At 63.6% G+C, this 23,478-nt stretch overlaps 1 protein-coding gene across 1 annotated transcript in view; it reads left to right on the top strand.

Moving 5' to 3' along the window:
- Positions 1-23,478, top strand: part of LOC133758139 (obscurin-like) — a 132,339-nt gene that overhangs the window by 45,881 nt on the left and 62,980 nt on the right. The window contains exons 14-32 of the mRNA XM_062189359.1: positions 9,687-9,962; positions 11,405-11,680; positions 14,034-14,309; positions 15,211-15,489; positions 15,565-15,831; positions 15,921-16,190; positions 16,503-16,769; positions 17,126-17,392; positions 17,570-17,682; positions 17,769-17,922; positions 18,304-18,408; positions 18,870-19,136; positions 19,315-19,584; positions 19,664-19,930; positions 20,004-20,270; positions 20,349-20,615; positions 21,392-21,664; positions 22,179-22,445; positions 22,535-22,801. Coding sequence (XP_062045343.1) covers positions 9,687-9,962; positions 11,405-11,680; positions 14,034-14,309; positions 15,211-15,489; positions 15,565-15,831; positions 15,921-16,190; positions 16,503-16,769; positions 17,126-17,392; positions 17,570-17,682; positions 17,769-17,922; positions 18,304-18,408; positions 18,870-19,136; positions 19,315-19,584; positions 19,664-19,930; positions 20,004-20,270; positions 20,349-20,615; positions 21,392-21,664; positions 22,179-22,445; positions 22,535-22,801 — 4,695 coding nt within the window. The remainder of the gene's footprint in view (positions 1-9,686; positions 9,963-11,404; positions 11,681-14,033; positions 14,310-15,210; positions 15,490-15,564; positions 15,832-15,920; positions 16,191-16,502; positions 16,770-17,125; positions 17,393-17,569; positions 17,683-17,768; positions 17,923-18,303; positions 18,409-18,869; positions 19,137-19,314; positions 19,585-19,663; positions 19,931-20,003; positions 20,271-20,348; positions 20,616-21,391; positions 21,665-22,178; positions 22,446-22,534; positions 22,802-23,478) is intronic.

Below are 23,478 nucleotides of genomic sequence, written 5' to 3'. Positions count from 1 at the left end.
TCAGTGTGAGGCTGGCGTCCAGGGGCAATCTGGTCAGTGTGAGGCTGGCGTCCAGGGGCCGTCTGGTCAGTGTGAATCTGGCGTCCAGGCGCCGTCTGGTCAGTGTGAGGCCGGCGTGCAGACGCCGTCTGGTCAGTGTGAGGCCGGCATCCAGGTGCCGCCTGGTCAGTGTGAGGCTGGTGTCCAGGCGCTGTCTGGTCAGTGTGAGGCCGGCGTCCAGGTGCCGACTGGTCAGTGTGAGCCTGGCATCCAGGCGCCATCTGGTCAGTGTGAGGCTGGCGTCCAGGGGCCGTCTGGTCAGTGTGAGGCCGGCGTCCAGGCGCCGACTGGTCAGTGTGAGGCTGGCGTCCAGGCGCCGTCTGGTCAGTGTGAGGCTGGCGTCCAGGGGCCGTCTGGTCAGTGTGAGGCCGGCGTCCAGGTGCCGTCTGGTCAGTGTGAGGCTGGCGTCCAGGCGCCGTCTGGTCAGTGTGAGGCTGGCGTCCAGGGGCCGTCTGGTCAGTGTGAGGCCGGCGTCCAGGTGCCGTCTGGTCAGTGTGAGGCCGGCGTCCAGGGGCCGTCTGGTCAGTGTGAGGCCGGCGTCCAGGTGCCGTCTGGTCAGTGTGAGGCTGGCGTCCAGGCGCCGTCTGGTCAGTGTGAGGCCGGCGTCCAGGGGCCGTCTGGTCAGTGTGAGGCCGGCGTCCAGGTGCCGTCTGGTCAGTGTGAGGCCAGCGTCCAGGTGTCATGTGGCCAGTGTGAGGCCGGCGTCCAGGCGACATGTGATCAGTGTAAGGCCGGCGTCCAAGCACTGTCTGGTCAGTGTAAGGCCGGCGTCCAGGCATCATGTGGTCAGTGTGAGGCTGGTTTCCAGGGGCCATCTGGTCAGTGTGAGGCTGGCGTCCAGGCGCCGACTGGTCAGTGTGAGGCCGGCGTCCAGGTGCCGTCTGGTGAGTGTGAGGCCGGCGTCCAGGGGCCATCTGGTCAGTGTGAGGCTGGCGTCCAGGGGCCGTCTGGTCAGTGTGAGGCTGGCGTCCAGGCGCCGTCTGGTCAGTGTGAGGCCGGCGTCCAGGGGCCATCTGGTCAGTGTGAGGCTGGCGTCCAGGGGCCATCTGGTCAGTGTGAGGCTGGCGTCCAGGGGCCGTCTGGTCAGTGTGAGGCCGGCGTCCAGGTGCCATGTGGTCAGTGTGAGGCCGGCGTCCAGGCGACATGTGATCAGTGTGAGGTCGGCGTCCAGGCACTCTCTGGTCAGTGTGAGGCCGGCGTCCAGGCATCATGTGGTCAGTGTGAGGCTGGTTTCCAGACGCCGTCTGGTCAGTGTGAGGCCGGCATCCAGGCTCCATGTGGTCAGTGTGAGGTCGGCGTCCAGGCGCCGTATGGTCAGTGTGAGGTCGGCGTCCAGGCGCCATCTGGTCAGTGTGAGGTCGGCGTCCAGGCGCTGTCTGGTTAGTGTGAGGCCGGTGTCCAGGCGTCGTGTGGTCAGTGTGAGGTCGGCGTCCAGGCGCATTCTGGTCAGTGTGAGGCTGGCGTCCAGGCGCTGTCTGGTCAGTGTGAGGCTGGAGTCCAGGGGCCGTCTGGTCAGTGTGAGGCCGGCCTCCAGGCGCCGTCTGGTCCGTGTGAGGCCAGTGTCCAGGCGCCGTGTGGTCAATGTGAGGTCGGCGTCCAGGTGCCGTGTGGTCAGTGTGAGGCCGGCGTCCAGGCGTTCGTGTGGTCAGTGTGAGGCCGGCGTCCAGGTGCCGTCTGGTCAGTGTGAGGCCGGCCTCCAGGCGCCGTCTGGTCAGTGTAAGGCCGGCGTCCAGGCGCCGTCTGGTCAGTGTAAGGCCGGCGTCCAGGCGTCATGTGGTCAGTGTGAGGTCGGCGTCCAGGCGCCGTCTGGTCAGTGTAAGGCCGGCGTCCAGGCGCCGTCTGGTCAGTGTAAGGCCGGCGTCCAGGCGTCGTGTGGTCAGTGTGAGGTCGGCGTCCAGGCGCCATCTGGTCAGTGTGAGGCTGGTGTCCAGGCGCCGTATGGTCAGTGTGAGGCTGGCGTCCAGGCGCCATCTGGTCAGTGTGAGGCCGGCCTCCAGGCGCCGTCTGGTCAGTGTAAGGCCGGCGTCCAGGCGTCGTGTGGTCAGTGTGAGGTCGGCGTCCAGGCGCCATCTGGTCAGTGTGAGGTCGGCGTCCAGGTGCCGTGTGGTCAGTGTGAGGCCGGCGTCCAGGCGTTCGTGTGGTCAGTGTGAGGCCGGCGTCCAGGTGCCGTCTGGTCAGTGTGAGGTCGGCGTCCAGGCGCCGTCTGGTCAGTGTGAGGCCGGCGTCCAGGCGTCGTGTGGTCAGTGTGAGGTCGGCGTCCAGGCGCCATCTGGTCAGTGTGAGGCTGGCGTCCAGGCGCCGTCTGGTCAGTGTGAGGCCGGCCTCCAGGCGCCGTCTGGTCAGTGTAAGGCCGGCGTCCAGGTGCCGTCTGGTCAGTGTGAGGCCGGCGTCCAGGTGTCATGTGGTCAGTGTGAGGCCGGCGTCCAGGCGTTCGTGTGGTCAGTGTGAGGCCGGCGTCCAGACGTCATGTGGTCAGTGTGAGGCTGGCGTGCAGACGCCGTCTGGTCAGTGTGAGGCCGGCGTCCAGGCGTCATGTGGTCAGTGTGAGGCCGACGTCCAGACGCCGTCTGGTCAGTGTAAGGCCGGCGTCCAGGCGTCGTGTGGTCAGTGTGAGGTCGGCGTCCAGGCGCCATCTGGTCAGTGTGAGGCTGGCGTCCAGGCGCCGTCTGGTCAGTGTGAGGCCGGCGTCCAGGCGTCATGTGGTCAGTGTTAGGCTGGCGTCCAGGCGCCATGTAGTCAGTGTGAGGCCGGTGTCCAGGCGCCATCTGGTCAGTGTGAGGCCGGCGTCCAGGTGCCGTTTGGTCAGTGTGAGGCCGGCGTCCAGGCGTTCGTGTGGTCAGTGTGAGGCCGGCGTCCAGACGTCATGTGGTCAGTGTGAGGCTGGCGTGCAGACGCCGTCTGGTCAGTGTGAGGCCGGCATCCAGGCGCCGTCTGGTCAGTGTGAGGCTGGCGTCCAGGTGTCATGTGGTCAGTGTGAGGCCGGCGTCCAGGCGCCATCTGGTCAGTGTGAGGCTGGCATCCAGGCGCCGTCTGGTCAGTGTGAGGCCGGCGTCCAGGTGACATGTGATCAGTGTGAGGCCGGCGTCCAGACGCCGTCTGTTCAGTGTGAGGCCGGCGTCCAGGAGTCATGTGGTCAGTGTGAGGCCGGCGTCCAGGTGCCATGTGGTCAGTGTGAGGTTGGCGTCCAGGCGCCGTCTGGTCAGTGTGAGGCCGGCGTCCAGGAGTCATGTGGTCAGTGTGAGGCTGGCGTCCAGGGGCCGTCTGGTCAGTGTGAGGCCGGCGTCCAGGCGCCGTGTGGTCAGTGCAAGCTCGCTCAACGCCCTCAGCCCCCTTCCGGTGAGTGCAAGCTCAGTCTCCTCAACCTGGTCAGGGTTCTGGGAGCCCAGCTGTGCGTGGAGCTCTCTGAGCAGGAGTCTGGGACATTCTTCCCCCTCATGGGTGTGGCTCTCCGTGACCGCCAGGCAGCAGGTGCAGCCCCCAGTTCTGTTTGGATGGCTGCATGAGGCAGAGGGACTAGGGGCCTGGCAGGTACCTGCCTGTGGCCTTTAGAGTTGTGGTTTTAAAGCAGATACGATTTTGCTTTTGTGTTCAGTTTGGCTGCTCCATGCCACAGTTCCTCTGGAGCTGGGTTAGAAAGTTTAGGGATGGAGGAGGAAGCTTCTGCCGTGTGGTCTGCTGCATTCAAAAGCAGCAGCACAGGGAGGAAAGTGTGTCTGGCTCCATGGCATGTCCGCGTGGCCAATGCATGTAGCTCTGTGGCATGTTCCAGTGGCTGGTGCATGTGGCTCCATGGAATGCCCCAGTGGCTAGTGCGTGTGGCTCTATGGAATGCCCCAGTGGCTAGTGCGTGTGGCTGTGTTGTGTCCCAGTGGCTAGTGCGTGCGGCTGTGTTGTGCCCCAGTGGCTAGTGCGTGCGGCTGTGTTGTGCCCCAGTGGCTAGTGCGTGCGGCTGTGTTGTGCCCCAGTGGCTAGTGTGTGCGGCTGTGTTGTGTCCCAGTGGCTAGTGCGTGTGGCTCTATGGAATGCCCCAGTGGCTAGTGCGTGTGGCTGTGTTGTGCCCCAGTGGCTGGTGCGTGTGGCTGTGTTGTGTACCAGTGGCTAGTGCGTGTGGCTGTGTTGTGTCCCAGTGGCTGGTGCGTGCGGCTGTGTTGTGTCCCAGTGGCTGGTGCGTGTGGCTGTGTTGTGTCCCAGTGGCTAGTGCGTGTGGCTCTATGGAATGCCCCAGTGGCTAGTGTGTGTGGCTGTGTTGTGTCCCAGTGGCTAGTGCGTGTGGCTGTGTTGTGTCCCAGTGGCTAGTGCGTGCAGCTGTGTTGTGCCCCAGTGGCTAGTGCGTGCGGCTGTGTTGTGCCCCAGTGGCTAGTGCGTGTGGCTGTGTTGTGCCCCAGTGGCTAGTGCGTGCGGCTGTGTTGTGTCCCAGTGGCTGGTGCGTGTGGCTGTGTTGTGCCCCAGTGGCTAGTGCGTGCGGCTGTGTTGTGTCCCAGTGGCTAGTGCGTGTGGCTGTGTTGTGCCCCAGTGGCTAGTGTGTGCGGCTGTGTTGTGTCCCAGTGGCTAGTGCGTGTGGCTCTATGGAATGCCCCAGTGGCTGGTGCGTGCGGCTGTGTTGTGTCCCAGTGGCTAGTGCGTGTGGCTCTATGGAATGCCCCAGTGGCTAGTGCGTGCGGCTGTGTTGTGTCCCAGTGGCTAGTGCGTGTGGCTGTGTTGTGTCCCAGTGGCTAGTGCGTGCGGCTGTGTTGTGCCCCAGTGGCTAGTGCGTGCGGCTGTGTTGTGTCCCAGTGGCTAGTGCGTGCGGCTGTGTTGTGCCCCAGTGGCTAGTGCGTGCGGCTGTGTTGTGCCCCAGTGGCTAGTGCGTGCGGCTGTGTTGTGTCCCAGTGGCTAGTGCGTGTGGCTCTATGGAATGCCCCAGTGGCTAGTGCGTGTGGCTGTGTTGTGCCCCAGTGGCTAGTGCGTGCGGCTGTGTTGTGTCCCAGTGGCTAGTGCGTGCGGCTGTGTTGTGTCCCAGTGGCTAGTGCGTGTGGCTGTGTTGTGCCCCAGTGGCTAGTGCGTGTGGCTGTGTTGTGTCCCAGTGGCTAGTGCGTGTGGCTGTGTTGTGCCCCAGTGGCTAGTGCGTGTGGCTGTGTTGTGCCCCAGTGGCTAGTGCGTGTGGCTGTGTTGTGCCCCAGTGGCTAGTGCGTGTGGCTCTATGGAATGCCCCAGTGGCTAGTGCGTGTGGCTGTGTTGTGCCCCAGTGGCTAGTGCGTGTGGCTGTGTTGTGCCCCAGTGGCTAGTGCGTGTGGCTGTGTTGTGCCCCAGTGGCTAGTGTGTGCGGCTGTGTTGTGCCCCAGTGGCTAGTGCGTGCGGCTGTGTTGTGCCCCAGTGGCTAGTGCGTGTGGCTCTATGGAATGCCCCAGTGGCTAGTGCGTGTGGCTGTGTTGTGCCCCAGTGGCTAGTGTGTGCGGCTGTGTTGTGCCCCAGTGGCTAGTGCGTGTGGCTGTGTTGTGTCCCAGTGGCTAGTGCGTGTGGCTCTATGGAATGCCCCAGTGGCTAGTGCGTGTGGCTGTGTTGTGCCCCAGTGGCTAGTGCGTGCGGCTGTGTTGTGTCCCAGTGGCTAGTGCGTGTGGCTCTATGGAATGCCCCAGTGGCTAGTGCGTGCGGCTGTGTTGTGCCCCAGTGGCTAGTGCGTGTGGCTGTGTTGTGCCCCAGTGGCTAGTGCGTGTGGCTGTGTTGTGCCCCAGTGGCTAGTGCGTGCGGCTGTGTTGTGTCCCAGTGGCTAGTGCGTGTGGCTGTGTTGTGTCCCAGTGGCTAGTGCGTGTGGCTGTGTTGTGCCCCAGTGGCTAGTGCGTGCGGCTGTGTTGTGCCCCAGTGGCTAGTGCGTGTGGCTCTATGGAATGCCCCAGTGGCTAGTGCGTGCGGCTGTGTTGTGCCCCAGTGGCTAGTGCGTGTGGCTGTGTTGTGCCCCAGTGGCTAGTGCGTGTGGCTGTGTTGTGTCCCAGTGGCTAGTGCGTGTGGCTGTGTTGTGCCCCAGTGGCTAGTGCGTGTGGCTCTATGGAATGCCCCAGTGGCTAGTGCGTGCGGCTGTGTTGTGCCCCAGTGGCTAGTGCGTGTGGCTGTGTTGTGCCCCAGTGGCTAGTGCGTGTGGCTGTGTTGTGCCCCAGTGGCTAGTGCGTGCGGCTGTGTTGTGTCCCAGTGGCTAGTGCGTGTGGCTGTGTTGTGCCCCAGTGGCTAGTGCGTGTGGCTGTGTTGTGCCCCAGTGGCTAGTGCGTGTGGCTGTGTTGTGCCCCAGTGGCTAGTGCGTGCGGCTGTGTTGTGCCCCAGTGGCTAGTGCGTGCGGCTGTGTTGTGTTCCAGTGGCTAGTGCGTGTGGCTGTGTTGTGTCCCAGTGGCTAGTGCGTGTGGCTGTGTTGTGCCCCAGTGGCTAGTGCGTGCGGCTGTGTTGTGCCCCAGTGGCTAGTGCGTGTGGCTGTGTTGTGCCCCAGTGGCTAGTGCGTGTGGCTGTGTTGTGTCCCAGTGGCTAGTGCGTGTGGCTGTGTTGTGCCCCAGTGGCTAGTGCGTGTGGCTGTGTTGTGTTCCAGTGGCTAGTGCGTGTGGCTGTGTTGTGTCCCAGTGGCTAGTGCGTGTGGCTGTGTTGTGCCCCAGTGGCTAGTGCGTGCGGCTGTGTTGTGCCCCAGTGGCTAGTGCGTGTGGCTCTATGGAATGCCCCAGTGGCTAGTGCGTGTGGCTGTGTTGTGTCGCAGTGGCTAGTGCGTGTGGCTCTATGGAATGCCCCAGTGGCTAGTGTGTGTGTGGCTCCATGGCATGTCCTGGTGGCCAGTACCCCCGTAGCAGTTTGCAGTTGGGTCACAGGTACTGGGCCATGGGTGTCCAGACTGTGAAAATCCCACTCTGTCTCTCTGAAATATTTTGAGAGAATGCAACAAAATGTTTTGTGCTGATGAATTTGAGAAACTGTGACAATTTGGCCAATTCCTAGTAAATTGTACAAAAGCTGAGCTAGGGCGTGGGAACCTTAAGTCTGTCTGTAACCTGTGAGTGAATGATTCCATAGTTAACAGCAGTCTGCTGTGTGCGCCAGATGCCCTGGAAAACAGTGGTTCCGTGTCCTTGGGGAGTCTTCTAGAGGACAAAAGGCAGGCATGGCACACGAATCACTGAGTGCCGACAGGAAGCAGAAGGACCTGAATCAAGATGGACAGATGATGGGCAGTGAGGGCAAAGTCAGGGAATACCAGCGGCCTGTGTTCCCTGTGCCTGGGGGTTAGCGCTGTGCCTGGGCTGCTGTCCGGGGTGCAAGACCAGTCAGTGTGATAAAGGCTCGTGCTGCTTCCTGCCGGGGGGCTCTTCCTCTGTGTGATGAGCGGTGCAGAGTCACAGGTGGACACTGGACACAGGGGAGGGATCTGGGAAGCCCTGAGCGGGGAAGAACAGCAGACGTTGAGAGGAGGGTGGCAGAGGCCAGGAGAGGTGGACTTGGCCTTGCAGGTGGTGGGGAGTGAGTATTGGACTGCGTGTTGCTGTGGGCAAGGCAAGCATGGGGCCGGCTGATAAGCAGGTTTCTTGGACAGGAGGGGCGTGGCCAGGTTTCTGAAGTTGTGTTCACTTATTGGAGACATGGAGAGGGATAGAGAGAAGGGGCTGAGGGGTAGGGCACGTGAGCTAGCTGCCCCTCCCCATCCAGTGGTCTACTCCCCAAGTGCCCGCATTGACCAGGGCTGGAGCCAGGAATCAGGAACTCGATACAGGTGTCCCATGTGAGTGGCAGGAACCCAATTGCTGGAACCATCACCTGCTGCGGCCAGGGTGCACCTTGAAGGAATCTGGAGCCTGGAGGAAGAACTGGGTCTCAAACCCAGGGAGCTGAGTGCACTGTGAGCATCTTAACAACTCAGCCAAAGGCCAGCCTCAGAGGATGAAATGCAGCAAGTGCCAAGATGATCATGTCTGACTCCAAGTGTAAAAGAGGTCTGAGCCTGGAGGGAGGGCTTCCTGTATGTTGTGAGACAATTCAGAAATCTGCACAACAGCCTTTGATGGAAGAAGATTCCAAAGGCAGCACAGAGCAAGCATGAGCCCGGCAGCCCCATCATGAAGACACAGTGACAAGGATGAGGTCTCCGTGTGGGACATGAAGACCCCTGTCACCATGGAGACACAGGGACAGGGACAGGTCTCAGTGTGGGAGGTGCAGACCCTGTCACCATGGGGACACAGGGACAGGGACAGGTCTCAGTGTGGGAGGTACAGACCCTGTCACCATGGGGACACAGGGACAGGGACAGGTCTCAGTGTGGGAGGTGCAGACCCTGTCACCATGGGGACACAGGGACAGGGACAGGTCTCAGTGTGGGAGGTGCAGACCCTGTCACCATGGGGACACAGGGACAGGGACAGGTCTCAGTGTGGGAGGTGCAGACCCTGTCACCATGGGGACACAGGGATAGGGACAGGTCTCAGTGTGGGAGGTGCAGACCCTGTCACCATGGGGACACAGGGATAGGGACAGGGTCTCAGTGTGGGAGGTGCAGACCCTGTCACCATGGGGACACAGGAATAGGGACAGGGTCTCAGTGTGGGAGGTGCAGACCCTGTCACCATGGGGACACAGATAAAGACAGGGTCTCAGTGTGGGAGGTGCAGACCCCTGTCACCATGGAGGCACAGATGAGGACAGGGTCTCAGTGTGGGGGGTACAGACCCCTGTCACCATGGAGATGTGGTGATGACAACAGGGTCTTGATGTGGGAGATTCTGAGACATAGGAGGGGATGGTGGGCCCAGACACACACCTGTGCACGTGTACTAGGTACCACCTTTTTCTCCTTTTATTCTTCTCCTGGCGTCTAAGCAAGAAGTGGAAAAAGGATGGGGTTTTCAGGGGCAGTCTGTGGACACGAGAACATGCACTGGGCTTGTGTCACAGAGGACATCCATGGGAAAGGGAAAACTCAGGAGGCACCCAGGGACGAACACAACACAAAAATTGAGACTCACCATGCAGTGGTGGACAGAACACTAGGCTTCCCGAGGCACGGTGCGTGGCCAGTGCCCTCAGCAAAGCAGGAAAGGAATGTCTGTGTGTGAGAGGACTCACACGGGCCTAAGAGGAAGCCGTGCAGCAAAGGGAACCCAAGAACACACACACGCAGGGTCAGGGAAGGACAGAGTAGCTTAGACGGGGAAAGGACGCCAAGTCTGGTCCTGGAAAAGACGTGCATGCTGAGATGGCAGGGGAGCAGGTGCCCAGCGAGACTCAGAGGGGCTTCATGCAGATCAGATGGGCACTGGGAAGCCGAGCAGAGCGCTGACTGGGTCAGCTGCCCATCCCGATGAGAGTCTGGCATTGCCAGTGAGGGTGGCTGCACCTGCTCCTGACCTCAGCCCTCCCTGGCGCAGGTGCACAGGGACATCGTCTGCCCCAGCCTGGAGCAGCCATGGTCAGCGGTGGGGTGTCCAGAGTTGTGGTGCTCGTGCTCAGAGCCCCAGGGCTGCTGCAGGCCACATGGCACAGGCGGGGCCTGGGAGGGCCTGAGCCCCAACCTCGCTCTGGACCCTAGGGCCTGAGCCCCAGCCTCGCTCTGGGCCCCATTTGTGCCATTTGTGCCCCAGCCTCGCTCTGGGCCCCATTCCTGACCTTCACGGTGTCTGACCCTGTGTGTCCTCCCCATCTGTCCCCAGAGCCCAAGGTGGTGTTTGCCAAGGAGCAGCCGGCGCTCAGCCAGGTCCAGGCCGAGGCGGGGGCCAGCGCCACGCTGAGCTGCGAGGTGGCCCAGGCCCAGACGCAGGTGACGTGGTACAAGGACGGGAAGAAGCTGAGCTCGAGCTCGAAGGTGCGCGTGGAGGCCGCGGGCTGCACACGGCGGCTGGTGGTGCAGCAGGCGGGCCAGGCGGACGCCGGGGAGTACAGCTGCGAGGCCGGGGGCCAGCGGGTCTCCTTCCGCCTGGACGTCGCAGGTGGGTGTGGGCGATGTGGCCAGTCAACCGTCTGTGGGTGCTGGGGCTGGAGGGCAGGGATGTGCAGTGACTATGGGTCTGTCTAGCAGGAGCCAGGTCTGCCCATGTGTACTGACTGTCCCTGCTCCTCTGCACTCACGGTCATTCCCACGTCCAGCTGTCCTTCCTTGCTCTCTACCCGGTCCGTCTTGTCCCTAACCTGGGCATGAGAGGCCACACACAGCGTGGCCATCCCTCACTTCACACTTTGCTTGGCGCTAGGCTCCATCCTGAGGGGCCCTTAAGTGGCCCCTCTGGCACTGGGTTCTCTCCTGATTGGCACACACTTCATTAGGTCTGTCCTGATGGCTCTGCTTGGCACTGGGGTCTCTCCTGATTGGCTCACACTGATACTCTGCTGTCTGCTGAATGGCTGTACCTGGCAGTCAGCTCTCTCCTGATTGGGCACAGTGGTGTCAGTTCTCGGGGCAGGGCTGTGCTACCTTGACTCTGCCCACTTGCCTGCTCTCTGTGGCCCCTGCGTGGTGGGAGGCAGAGGGCAGACGGAGGCGTGGGAGCCCCGGGAGGACTGAGGCAGGGAAGGGTCCCGTCCCCAAAGCGCTGGACCTGGTTGCTGTGGCCTTGTGGGCTGGGGCAACATCTCTGGCAGCGGACCTCAAAGTTGACCTGGGGGCTTGGAGCTTGGAGTGTGGCTGCATCTCAGCCTCTGCATCCACCACGCAGACCACACAGCTGTGTTGAGCCTGGGGTGGGGCCTTCGTGCCTCTCGGGCAGTGCCCATTAGTCCCGGGCAGTCCTGCCGTGGCAGGACGATGAGGGAGATGTCTGTTATGTCCCACGTTGAAGCTTTTCCACACGGACAGGACAGTGAGCAGAGCACTACGTACTGAAAGCAGGGAAGCTCCTGCCCCAGCCGTCAGGAGGGGACTCCAGAGGAGGAGTCGCTGGGGAAGCTTGCAAGTTCTGGCTCTTTTAGACACAAAGTGGCCGTCTCTGATTGGCCTCTTTCTGAGAAGGGAGCACAGAGTTAGCGAACCGGGAGAGGAGCAGAATAGCAACCAATCAGGAGGCCAGAATAATAGCCAGTCAGAGGCAGGGCTAATGACCAGCCAGGGGACTGATAAGTGCATGCTAATGAGGCATGCTACACGAGCCAGTCAGGAAGCAGGTATTGGAGTTGTTTGGCACACAAAGCAGATGATGGACGACGTTGTATTCCATTGAGTGTGCCTGCCCTGTCCCGAGGCTCCCCTTGCCTCAGGGTGTCTAGAGAGCCACATCCTGTGTGTTTTCCTTTCCTTTCCTGGGGCCCTAAGTGTCCCCACCACTGCCATGGCGTCCCCACCACTGCCTTGGCCGTTGCTGGGGTTGGAGTAACCACCAGGCCCTCGAGATGTGCAGGCCAGGTCTGGGCTCTGACCATGTGCTGCTGCCTCTTTCAGAGCCCAAGGTGGTGTTTGCCAAGGAGCAGCCGGCGCTCAGCCAGGTCCAGGCCGAGGCGGGGGCCAGCGCCACGCTGAGCTGCGAGGTGGCCCAGGCCCAGACGCAGGTGACGTGGTACAAGGACGGGAAGAAGCTGAGCTCGAGCTCGAAGGTGCGCGTGGAGGCCGCGGGCTGCACACGGCGGCTGGTGGTGCAGCAGGCGGGCCAGGCGGACGCCGGGGAGTACAGCTGCGTGGCCGGGGGCCAGCGGGTCTCCTTCCGCCTGGACGTCGCAGGTTCGTCGTTGGGGACACTAAGTCAATGTATTGGTTGAGTATTCCAGGCTGTTGGCCCTGGTGGTCAGTGGTGTACTCCGTTAGACTTCCCCCAGGGCTCCTGTCCCCTAGGTCTGCCCAGACGCCGGGGCTTATTGGGTACCCTCTGAGCCCTGTGTGTTCAGGAGGCACAGGGGCTCTGTCCCTGACACAGCTCTATTCTCCCATTCTCTGCCTCTGTGACTTGGCTCTGCGGCTCGTGTGGGGGATCGGCAGCTCACACGTGGCCCTAGGGCACATCCGTGGCTCCCCTCAGAGAAGTACGAATCCATGGGCCCAGAATGAGGGCTGTCATGCTTGAGGGCCTCCTGGGACTGAATGGGGACGAGCAGGTGTTCCGGAGCCTCTGGTTGTACTACTTGTCACAGTACCTGAGGGCGGTGCTGGGCTCGCAGGTGTGGGCCTGGACTCCCTGCTCTCGGGTGTGTTGCCACTTGATGTTCAGTTGTGACAGCATCTCAGTTTCCCTTGCGGTTTGATTGGATGTGTTGGAAATGGAAAGGCGCGGCAGATCAGGCTGCACCAGCACACTCGGTACGGGGGCAGCGGCTGGCAGGTGCGCGTCCCATCACCCTCGTGACTGATGTGTGGGTGGTCGAGCGGGAGACCGCTGAGCCAGCGTTGCTCTGCCCCAGTGTGTGTGTCGTCTCAGAGGGGTTGTGGCTCAGGTTGGCCTGCGTGTTGGCACTGCCAGGGAGCCGTGGCTGTGGCGGTGCACGGAGCAGGAACACTGGTGTGGCTATCCATGGTGTTACCGGCTGAGAACAGGTGAATTTTCGTGCAAGTATGCGTGGCATTGCTGGGTCCCTGGAAAGCAGTATCAGAACTCGCACAGGACGGGGCGGGCGCCCCTGCTCTCCTAGAGCCTGTTGAAGATGTGGGCAAATCTCGCAGCCCCAGGCTCTGCTCATAAACTGTGCCGCTCTCAGCACGTTGGAGAGGCGGCTTGTTCCTCTGCCTGCTGTGTGTAGCTAATGTGCATTGAGATCAAAAGCTGACCAGGAAGGTTCAAACTGGGCAGTAGCCTCTTAACAACATTGAGGGACACGTGTCCAGAGCCAGAGTTCACGGAGTGGTGTGTGCAGGAGGCTTGATGAGAAGATTGAGGGAGGGAACAGTGTGTCCCCAAGGGCGGCCCCCTGACTCCAGGCGTGCCTGCTGGACCAGCGTCGAGCCACGTCATGTGAGGCTCGGCGGACCCCTTAATTCACCAAACTTTGGTGTAGGACAATTGGCTCACGTCGCAAGGGCAGGGGCCTCTTGGGGGAACTCTGCTGCGACCACAAACAGCCAGCACTGCCCAGTGTTGGAGGGGCAGGGAAACACACGAGATACAAAAGACGAAAAACCCAGGCTGGAATCACAGATGGCTTGACGGACGCTCACGTGAGATCCGCTGAGGGTTACCCCAGAGAAACTAGGAGAAACGTATCTTCTTCACGCACTGGGAACGGCAGGTGGCGGAAGACTAACACACGGCTTAGGGAAGAGCTGGTGATGGTGACAGCTGGCTGCAGGCTTTGCAGGAGAGGTGGGAAACACTGTTGTAGCCACAGGAGGGGCTGAGCCGCAAGGGAGGTGCTCCTGGCACCCCACAGGCAGGTAGGGAGGGTTAGGGAGGGCTCGAGATATTTTCCGGAGCAGGCAGGGTGCATGCGGGATGCACGGACCGGAAGAGCCAAGCAGCCAGCTCAGAGGCAGCTCTGTGAACAAGCAGGGTCTCTTGCCCCTTGTTTTCCCTGGTGCCAGGTTAGTTGGAGGCGGGGGGGGGGGGCGTTGTATAGAAGGGGTGGTAAGACATAAACCATGTAGGGAAGTCAAGTGGGCGCCTGCCTCGCCAAACCCTAGTGTGGAAGGGGAACCTGGGGAGTAAAACCACACAGGAGCAAGTGCCGACCACAGTCAGCAGGAGGGACTCCAGCGTGTGGATCAGGATGGGCGCCCAGAGGCCACAGCGGGTTCAAGCTTCCCCACTCACTGCAGCAGCTGTCCGTGCCGATGAGAGTCTGGCATTGCCAGTGAAGGCAGTTGCACCTGCTTCCGACCTCAGCCCTCCCTGCCCTCCCTGCTTCCCTGCCCTCCCTGCAGGTGCACAGGGACACCGTCTGCCCCAGCCTGGAGCAGCCATGGTCAGCGGTGGGGTGTCCACAGGTGTGGTGCTCGTGCTCAGAGCCCCAGGGCTGCTGCAGGCCACATGGCACAGGCGGGGCCTGGGAGAGCCTGAGCCCCAGCCTCGCTCTGGGCCCCATTTGTTCAGTGCTGCCTTCCTGACCTGCACAGTGTCTGACCGTGAGCATCCTCTGTCTGTCCCCAGAGCCCAAGGTGGTGTTTGCCAAGGAGCAGCCGGCGCTCAGCCAGGTCCAGGCCGAGGCGGGGGCCAGCGCCACGCTGAGCTGCGAGGTGGCCCAGGCCCAGACGCAGGTGACGTGGTACAAGGACGGGAAGAAGCTGAGCTCGAGCTCGAAGGTGCGCGTGGAGGCTGCGGGCTGCACACGGCGGCTGGTGGTGCAGCAGGCGGGCCAGGCGGATGCCGGGGAGTACAGCTGCGAGGCCGGGGGCCAGCGGGTCTCCTTCCGCCTGGACGTCGCAGGTATTAGCCCTGGTTGGGCAGTCGGGGGTGAGTGCCTGGTCCTCTCACTGGACGTGAGCTCCCTGCAGGGCTCCTCGTGCCCTGGGCTCCTGGCCTGGCTGGCCCCAGAGTCTGCAGCTCGTGTGGCCACGGCTGCTGTCTCGTTCTGGTACCTGCAGTGAGAATCCTCAGCAGAGGGTCCCTCTGGTGGGTGCGTCTCTGTGGCCTGGGCCTGTGGGACAGGCCATGCCGGGCTGGTGCCAGGGAACACTGCAGCTGTCCCCCAGCCCTCCTCCCTGTAGCAGCAGCCGGAGAGGGAACTTGGCCTGTGTGGGCCTGGGATCCCTGCCTCCGGCCATTGAGTCCCGACAGCCTGCTGTTCTGAGGTGGGCCCTGTGGGACAGCCCCTACTCAGAAGGCCACTGGGCCCGTCCTGCCAGGCTCGTGTGCCCCTGCCCTCAGCTCCTCCTCCTGGGCTGCCCTGTTCAGTGTCCTCTCTACTCACACACCTGCAGGGCTGGCATGAGGGTCCCCCAGCACACCATCAGGAAGCCTGACTCGCTGTCTCCTGGCTGCCCCTGTGCCCACCGCCCGGGTCTGACCCTGGCCTCCCACAGCCTGCACCCAGCCCCCTCAGTGTCTGCTGCAGCTCTTCCTGTGTGTCCATTGCTGGCCATGCCTCCCTGGGGGCAGGGCTGTCCAATCCTGGTAGGGCCACAGCTGGGGCCCTCAGGCCTGCAGTCCCAAGCAGGTTCTTGGGGGCTGAGTGCTGTGGCCCAGTGTGGACACAGGTGGGCCTTCTGCCTGCAGGCAGCCCTGCCCGGCACACCTGGGACCCTGCTCCCATGAACTCACCTCCCCCAGAGCCCCAGCCTCGCCCAGCATACTCAGGGCCCTGCTCTCAGCTGCTCTCCTCCCCCAGAGCTGGAGCCCGGAGCTGCCGGGAGCCGGGGCCGCAGGGAGCCTGTGGTGGTCAAAGAGCATGAGGACATCGTCTTAGTGGCCACGCTGGCCACGCCGTCCGCGGCTACTGTGAGCTGGCTCAAGGACGGTGTGGAGATTCGCCGCAGCCAGCGGCACGTGATAGCCAGCCAGGGGGACACCCACACCCTGACGGTGCACAGTGCCCAGGTTCTGGACAGTGCCGTCTACAGCTGCCGCGCAGGTGACAGGGGGGAGGACTTCGCCGTGCAGGTGCAAGGTGAGCACAGGTGTGGGGAGAGGGGGCGGTGGTGGGTATGGGGCCGTAGCCCACTGAAGCCTGCCCTGCCCACAGAGGTGGCCACCATGTTTCTCCGGCCGCTGGAGCCTGTGAGTGGGGAGCTGGGTGGCTCCGTGACGCTGGCCTGTGAGCTGAGTGTGCCCCAGGCCCCAGTGGCATGGCGCTGTGGGGACATACAACTGCGGCCTGGCCGGCGCTTCCAGATGGAGGCCACGGGCCCTCTGCGTACGCTTACTGTCTTGGGGCTGCGTGCTGAGGACGCAGGCGAGTATGTGTGTGAGACCCGTGACGACCGCACCAGCACACACCTGTCGGTTCACGGTAGGCACAGAGGCGCAGGGCAGGGTGGGCGCTGCCTGTCCTGGGCCCCTTCCCGCTCTGCTCAAGCCTACCTGCCTGCCTACCCACAGTGCCCCGTGTGGTCAAGTTCACATCTGGGCTGAGCACTGTGGTTGCCGAGGAGGGCCGCGAGGCCACCTTCCAGTGTGTGGTGTCCCCGGAGGATGCGGCAGTCACCTGGTACCGCGACGGTGCCGAGCTGCAGCCCGGCGAGAAGGTGCTCATCTCCCGGAGTGGCGCTGGCCACAGCCTGACCATCTCCTGCCTGGCCCTGGAGGATGCGGGCCAGATCTCTGCCAAGGCAGAGGGCGCGTCCACCTCGGCTGCCCTGCGGGTTCGCGGTGAGCAAGAGGCCCCAGCCTATGGGGCGCTCCCTGGTTTGGCCGAGTCCGGGGTAGTCCTTGCCAGTGCCTGCCCGTGTCCTGCTGGTGCAGATGACCTCATGGTCCTTGGTGGGCTGGAGGGGCTGGGCTCCTTTGTAGTGGACAGCAGGTGGCCATGGTGAAGGGCCACCCAGGGAGGCAGAAATGCCAGAGCCTAGATTTCATTCCACAGCCAGTGCCTGTGGCCGGGAGCTTGTGCAGGTGCAGGAGCTGGTGCCGTGGGTTTGGGCTGGAGTCCCGTGGGTGATCCTGCCTCTCCCCTTGCCCCAGAGGCCCCAGTGCTGTTCAGGAAGAAGCTGGAGCCTCAGACGGTGGAGGAGCGGACCTCGGTGACGCTGGAGGTGGAGCTGACGCGACCATGGCCGGAGGTGAAGTGGACGCGGAACGCGGTGGCCCTGGTGCCTGGTGAGAATGTGGAGATCCACGCCGACGGAGTGCGCCACCGCCTGGTCCTTCTCAGCGTGGGGTTTGAAGACCGTGGCTTCTTTGGCTGCGAGACGCCTGATGACAAAACGCAGGCCAAGCTCAGCGTGGAGAGTGAGTCTGGACAGGGGTCCTGGCTTCGAGATGAGGGGGAAGGGCTCCCTGGAGAGTTAGCAGGGAGGGGGCTGAGGAGGGGTTAGGGTGTGCACATGCTGGGAGGGCCTGTGGGGTGGGGCTCTGTAGGCTCACCCCTCTCTCACTGCGTGCAGGGGGCGTGGCTCTGAAGGCTCACCCCTCCCTCACTGTGTGTGCAGGGGGCGGGGCTCTGCAGGCTCACCCCTCCCCATTGTGTGTGTGTGCAGATGGCGGGGCTCTGCAGTCTCACCCTCTCCCACTATGTGTGTGTGTGTGTGCTATGTGCAGGGGGTGGGGCTCTGCAGGCTCACTCCTCCCCCATCATGTGTGTGCAGTGCGTCAGGTGCGGCTAGTGCGTGGCCTGCAGGCGGTGGAGGTGCGGGAGCAGGGCACGGCCACCATGCAGGTGGAGCTCTCACACGCCGACGTGGAGGGCAGCTGGACCCGGGATGGCCTGCGCCTGCAGCCGGGACCCACCTGCCACCTGACCGTGCATGGCCCCACTCACACCCTCACGTTGTCGGAGCTGCGGCCGCAGGACAGTGGCCTGGTGGCCTTCAGGGCAGAGGGCGTGCACACCTCGGCTCAGCTCGTCGTCACTGGTGCGTTGCTGAGGGCTGCAGTGCCTGCCCTGTCCCCGAGTGGCCCAGGGGCGTGGTGGGGATGGTGGAGCCTGCTGGGGGCTCCTTCCCCGAGCTAGCTCTGCCTCTACCTCGTCCCCGCCTGGAAGGCACCCCAAGCCCTGCTTCTCCCCACACCATCCCTGCCCATCTCCCCAGAGCTGCCGGTGCACTTCCGCCGCCCGCTGCAGGACGTCGTGGCTACAGAGAAGGGCAAGGTCACCCTGGAGTGTGAGCTGTCGCGACCCAACGTCGCCGTGCGCTGGCTGAAGGTGCCTCTGCCCTCATAGTCCCCTCTGTCCCCTGCCTCTCACCCGGCTGGGCCCGCTGGGACCTGACCGGGCCTTGTGACCTCTAGGATGGCGTGGAGGTGCGGGCGGGCAGGACTGTGGGCATCACGGCCCAGGGTGCCTGCAGGAGCCTCACCCTCTTCCGCGTTGAGCCCGGGGACCAGGGCATGTACGTGTGTGATGCTCGGGATGCTCAGACCTCCGCCTCCCTGACGGTGCAAGGTAAGAGCAGGGCAGGTGGGTGGGTAGCAGGGGGCTTGAGGGCCTCATCACCCCAGTGCCCCCAGCCAGATCCTGGCTGCCCTGGCTCAGGCTTCACAGCGCTCTGCAGACAGGCCAGGCGTAGCAGGCCCCCTGTCCCCACTCCAGGCCGAGACATCCAGCTCCTGCGGCCCCTGGAGGACGTGGAGGTCATGGAGAAAGAGGGTGCCACCTTCTCCTGCGAGGTCTCCCACGACGAGGTGGCCGGCCAGTGGTTCCGGGAGGGCGCTAAGCTGCGGCCCAGCGACAACCTGCGCATCCGCCAGGAAGGTGAGGGCGGCAGGGCGAGGGGCGGGGGCTCCCCTGCCCTGGTAGACACTCAGCTTTACACTGCATCCCCAGGGAGGACACATACCCTCATTTACCGGAAAGTGCTGGCGGGCGACGCAGGGGAAATCAAGTTCGTGGCAGAAGGAGCCGAGTCTCGAGCCCAGCTCCGAGTGAAAGGTGCTGGGCCTGGCAGTGCCAGGGTCGTGGGGGGGTTTCTGGTGGTGCCGGGGTTGTGGGGGGGGGGTTTCTGGTGGTACTGGGGCCATGGGGGGGTTTCTGGAGGGAGCCTGTCTCCTCCCTGTGGGAAGCTGGGCTGCGGTCTCCAGTGTGCCCTCTAGTTAGGAGCAGATGGCAGAGTCCTCTCTCCTGGAGATGAGTGTGTGGCCAGCTGCTGGGGTGCTCTGCCCTGGCCGGTCGGCAGGGGGTCTGTGGACAGGTGTGTGTGGCGGCGTTGGGTGGGGGAGGGCCGTGTGGGAGAGGGGACAGCTGGTTGGAGGTCAGCGCAGCGGCTAAACGAGCCATCCTTGTTGGTCATTGCTGAAGACAGCTGTGGGGGACACTGGCCTGACCAGCTGCTGTCCCATATGGCTGGCTGGGGCCCCCGGCCTCGGGCCCTGACCCCACCGTGCCACCTGCAGAGCTGCCGGTGACCCTGGTGCGCCCTCTGCGGGACAAGATTGCCATGGAGAGGCACCGCGGCGTGCTCGAATGCCAGCTGTCTCGGGCCAGTGCACAGGTGCGGTGGTTCAAGGGCAGCGTGGAGCTGCATCCCGGGGCCAAGTACGACATGGTCAGCGACGGGGTCTACCGCAAGCTGGTCATCCGGGACGTGCAGCCCGAGGACGAGGACACCTACACCTGCGACGCCGGCGACGTGCAGACCAGCGCCCAGTTCTTTGTGGAAGGTGTGGGGTGTGCACGGGAGGGGTCTCCGGCAAGCTCCCTGGCACTCCTGGGGGCAGCTGTGCATGACGGGCTGGCCGGGGGCAGGTGTTAGCTCAGGAGTGGCTGGGAGAGGGTTTGTTTGCAGACAGGGGCCTGGAGCCCGAGGAGGGGACCCCCATGACCACCCCTCCTCTGCAGAGCAATCTATCAGCATCGTGCGGGACCTGCAGGACGTCACAGTGATGGAGCCTGCCCCGGCCTGGTTTGAGTGCGAGACCTCTATCCCCTCGGTGCGACCACCCAAGTGGCTGCTGGGCAAGACAGTGCTGCAGGCCGGGGCGGACGTGGGGCTGGAGCAGGAGGGCACTGTGCACCGGCTGACCCTGCACCGCACCTACTCCACCATGACGGGGCCTGTGCACTTCACCATCGGCAAGGCCCGCTCCTCCGCCCGCCTCGTGGTCTCGGGTGAGTACAAGGCTGCTGTGGGTGGATGGGGTGGGGGTGGGGCTTCCTGTGGCTACAGCCCTGTCCCTCCATTCTGCAGATGTCCCTGTGGTGCTCGTGCGGCCGCTGGAGCCCAAGGCGGGCCGTGAGGGGCAGTCGGTGGTGCTGTCCTGTGACTTCAGGCCGCCCCCCAAGGCTGTGCAGTGGTACAAGGAGGACACACCCCTGGCTCCGACCCACAAGTTCAAGATGAGGCTGGAGGGCCAGATGGCAGAGCTGCGCATCCTGCGGCTTACACCTGCTGACGCCGGCGTCTACCGGTGCCAGGCGGGCAGTGCCCAGAGCGATGCCACGGTCACTGTGGAAGGTAGGGAGGAGGCGGGGCCCCCGGGAGGGTCTCGGGGGGCACTGGTGCTGAGGCCCTGTTGTGCCCCTTGCAGTGCGGGAGGTGACGGTGACGCAGCCACTGCAAGATGCCGTGGCTACCGAAGGGGGCCGGGCCTGCTTCTCGCTGGAGCTGTCGCATGAGGACGAGGAGGTCGAGTGGTCACTCAACGGGACGCCCCTGTACAGTGACAGCTTCCATGAGATCAGCCATGAGGGCCGGCGGCACACGCTGGTGATGAAGACCGTGCAGCCAGCCGATGCCGGCACCGTGCGCGCTGCCTCCCCCAAGGTGTCGGCTTCTGCCCGCCTGGAGGTCAAAGGTAAGCCATCCCAGGATCTGTGGGCCCCTCCTATCCAGCGATGCGCAGGCACCTCACTGGCCCCGGCTGTGCCCCCAGGGAAGCCAGTGGTGTTCCTGAAGGCGCTGGATGATGTGTCGGTGGAGGAGCGTGGCACGCTGACCCTGAAGTGTGAGGTCTCCAGCCCAGAGGCCAGCGTGGTGTGGTGCAAAGATGGCGTGGAGCTGGTGCCCGGCAACAAGTGTGACTTCCTGCACACAGCGTGTATGCGCGGGCTCGTGGTGCATGACCTGAGCCGTGAGGATGCTGGCCTGTACACCTGCCGGGTGGGCACCGAGGAGACCCGGGCCCGGGTCAGTGTGCACGGTAGGTGCTCGGGGCGTGGCCTTCCTCTTCCATCCTGGGCAGCCCACGCCACTGCCTGAGACTGGGGGGATGGGTCGGGGAGCCTCCTGCAGCAGACCTGCGGGGCCTGGGTGCAGGCAGGAACCAAGGCTGCAGCCACTGTGGCTGGTGCCGGTGGTCCCTGTGGGCTGGAGACGGTGGTCTATGCCTCAGAATGTCAGAGGCAAGGCGGGGGGGGGGTGCAGAGCCTGGTGGTGAAGGGGTTGGGGATATCACGAAGGCCCCCGCAGGGTCACCTGGCTGTCATACCCAGCCCCGCCCCCTGGAACATGCCTTGGAACCAGGGCTCCCTCAACTGCCAGGCAGCCACCTGGCCTCCCCTGTGCACCTGCTGTGCTGGCTCCACCATTGGTGGCCCTGCTGTCGGTCCCTGGAGCATGTTTGGCACACGGCCCCGCCGCCCTGTGAGGGGGCCAGCACAGTGGGTCAGAGCTGGACTCACCCTGTCGACATGGTCTCCTCCATCCAGGCTCCTGTCTGCCCTGTCCATCCTATGTCTGTGAGCCAGTGGCCATGGTAGGCGGTCCTTGAGTTCTCAGCCACCCTGATTGGAGCTCACAGCTGTTGGTCATCCAGACTCCAGGCCGACAGTGCATGTGGCAGTGTGGAGCTGCCGTCCGGCTGGGGCTGGGCTGGGTGGTCTTTCCCACCCTGGCCTGGACAGGGCCGCTGCTGGTGTAGGTGCTGTGGGGCAGTCGTGCAGCCGATGTGACCCATGTGTTCCCCGTGGCTCGCAGATCTGCTTGTGGGCATCACCAAGAGGCTGAAGTCCGTGGAGGTGCTGGCTGGAGACAGCTGCAGCTTCGAGTGCGTCCTGTCCCATGAGAGTGCCGAGGAGTCGGCTGTGTGGACGGTTGGCGGGAAGACGGTGGGCACCTCCGGCCGCTTCCAGGCCATGCGCCAGGGCCGCAGATACACCTTGGTGGTCCAGGAGGCCGAGCCCAGTGATGCTGGGGAGGTGGTCTTCTCGGTGCGAGGCCTCACCTCCAAGGCCTCGCTCGTCGTCAGAGGTGGGTACCATAAGCATCGAGGGACTTGCTGCCACGGGCTGGGGCCCCTCGTTAGCTCCCCTTCTGCAAGCAGTGGAGGCTGTAACCGCCTGCTGGGCCATCCTGGCACCTGGGGGACGAGCCGCTCCAGCCCTCTGTTCAGCTGCTCCATGTGCTAGCTCCCACCTGCCCAGCCAGTCTGGCTGCACTCAGCTGTGACGTTGCTGTCGCGGAGGCACCAGCCACAGCCTCACGTGGAGTTGAACCGACTCTGAAGAAGCAGAGAGCCTGGGACTTCTTGGTCTCAGCCCCCCACCCCCACCCCTCGCCATCCATGTCGCCTTTGTGAGAGCAGACATCTGGTGTCTTGGGGCCCTGAGGTCCCGGAGCCTGGGGTGGTGGGGCCTGTGGTCTCCCAAGGACAAACACTGCCAAGTGCCTCTCCTTGCCCTGGCCCTGGCTGGGTGGTGGTGGGGCCATGACTGGGGCTATGGCTGTGGCGAGGCCTACAGGTAGTTGTCTCTGCTCCCTTCAGAGCGGCCGGTGGCTATCACCAAGCCCCTGGAGGACCAGCGGGCAGTGCTGGGGGAGGACGTGGTGCTGAGCTGCGAGCTTGCCCGTGCCGGCAGCTTGGTGCGCTGGCTAAAGGACGGGAAGGCCATTCGCAAGAGCCAGAAGTATGACGTCCTCAACGAGGGCACCAGGGCCGTGCTGGTCATCCGGGGGGCCCAGGTCAAGGATTCTGGCATGTATACCTGTGAGGCAGAAGCTGCCAAGAGCACCGCCAGCCTGCGTGTGGAAGGTCAGTGCGGAGGCCCCATGTCGCAGGCGGGCGGGGGAGGGCCAGCATGGGGCTTGAGCTCACATCCAGTCTCCACCTTGCTGCCCCAGAGAAGGCAAACCGGTTCACCGAGGAGCTGGCTGACCTGCAGGTGGAGGAGCAGGGCACGGCTGTGTTCACCTGCAGGACAGAAAGCCCGGCCGCCCAGGTGACCTGGCGCAAGGGCCTCACGGAGCTACGGGCCTCGGGGAAGCACACGCCCAGCCAGGAGGGCCTCACCCTGAGGCTCACCATCAGCACCCTGGAGAGGGCAGACAGTGACACCTACGTCTGCGACATCGGCCAGGCCCAGACCCAGGCGCGGCTGCTGGTGCAAGGTGAGGTGCAGGCGTGGGCTCCCTCAGAGGTGCCCCTGGAGCCTCGGGCGAGCCCAGCTCTCCCCATCTGGCTTCTGGGAACTGGCTGACGGCCCTGGTCAGTCCAGGCATGCATTTCCCTGCCATGCAGGCTTGTGCTGGACCGTGGCTTAATCTCTGTGTGCACACATGATGGGGGCTCCCTGACCCTGATGTGCTGGTGGCCAGGAGACCTCGGGTGCTCCCGGGGAGAACCCACATTTGGGCGATGATGATGATGATGTGCGGGGCTTTTCGTTGTCACTGTTGGGTTGGGTGGCAGTTTGCACCCAGCACGAAGGCTGAGGGCTGTGGTTCCAGCTGCTCTGCGGATGAGCGGCATTGAGCCAGCGCCACAGGGTGCTCCTGCAGCTCCTGGGGCTTTGCCCACTCTGGAGTCCTGTAGCAGTCCCGGGCAGAGCGTGCTGGAGGTCCCTCCTGAGGTCTGGTCCAGGGAATAGCAGCTGAGAGCTCAGACGCCTCAGCGATCAGCAGAGATAGGTTGGGGGGACTTCAGAGACTTCAAAGGAAAATGGATTTCGTGCAAAAAATATGAAAACCCAGCTGTGGGTCTTCTGTTGCGTGCATTTTCCATGGCACGAATGTCCCATTAACTTCTCAGAGGCTCCTCTGTCGACAGTGCCTCCTCGGGCTCCACA

Source organism: Lepus europaeus, chromosome 4 (genome assembly GCF_033115175.1).
Source record: "Lepus europaeus isolate LE1 chromosome 4, mLepTim1.pri, whole genome shotgun sequence".
Classification (NCBI taxonomy): Eukaryota; Metazoa; Chordata; class Mammalia; order Lagomorpha; family Leporidae; genus Lepus; species Lepus europaeus.
Note: the sequence above shows the minus strand (reverse complement) of the source record. Positions and strands in the feature narration are given on the sequence as shown.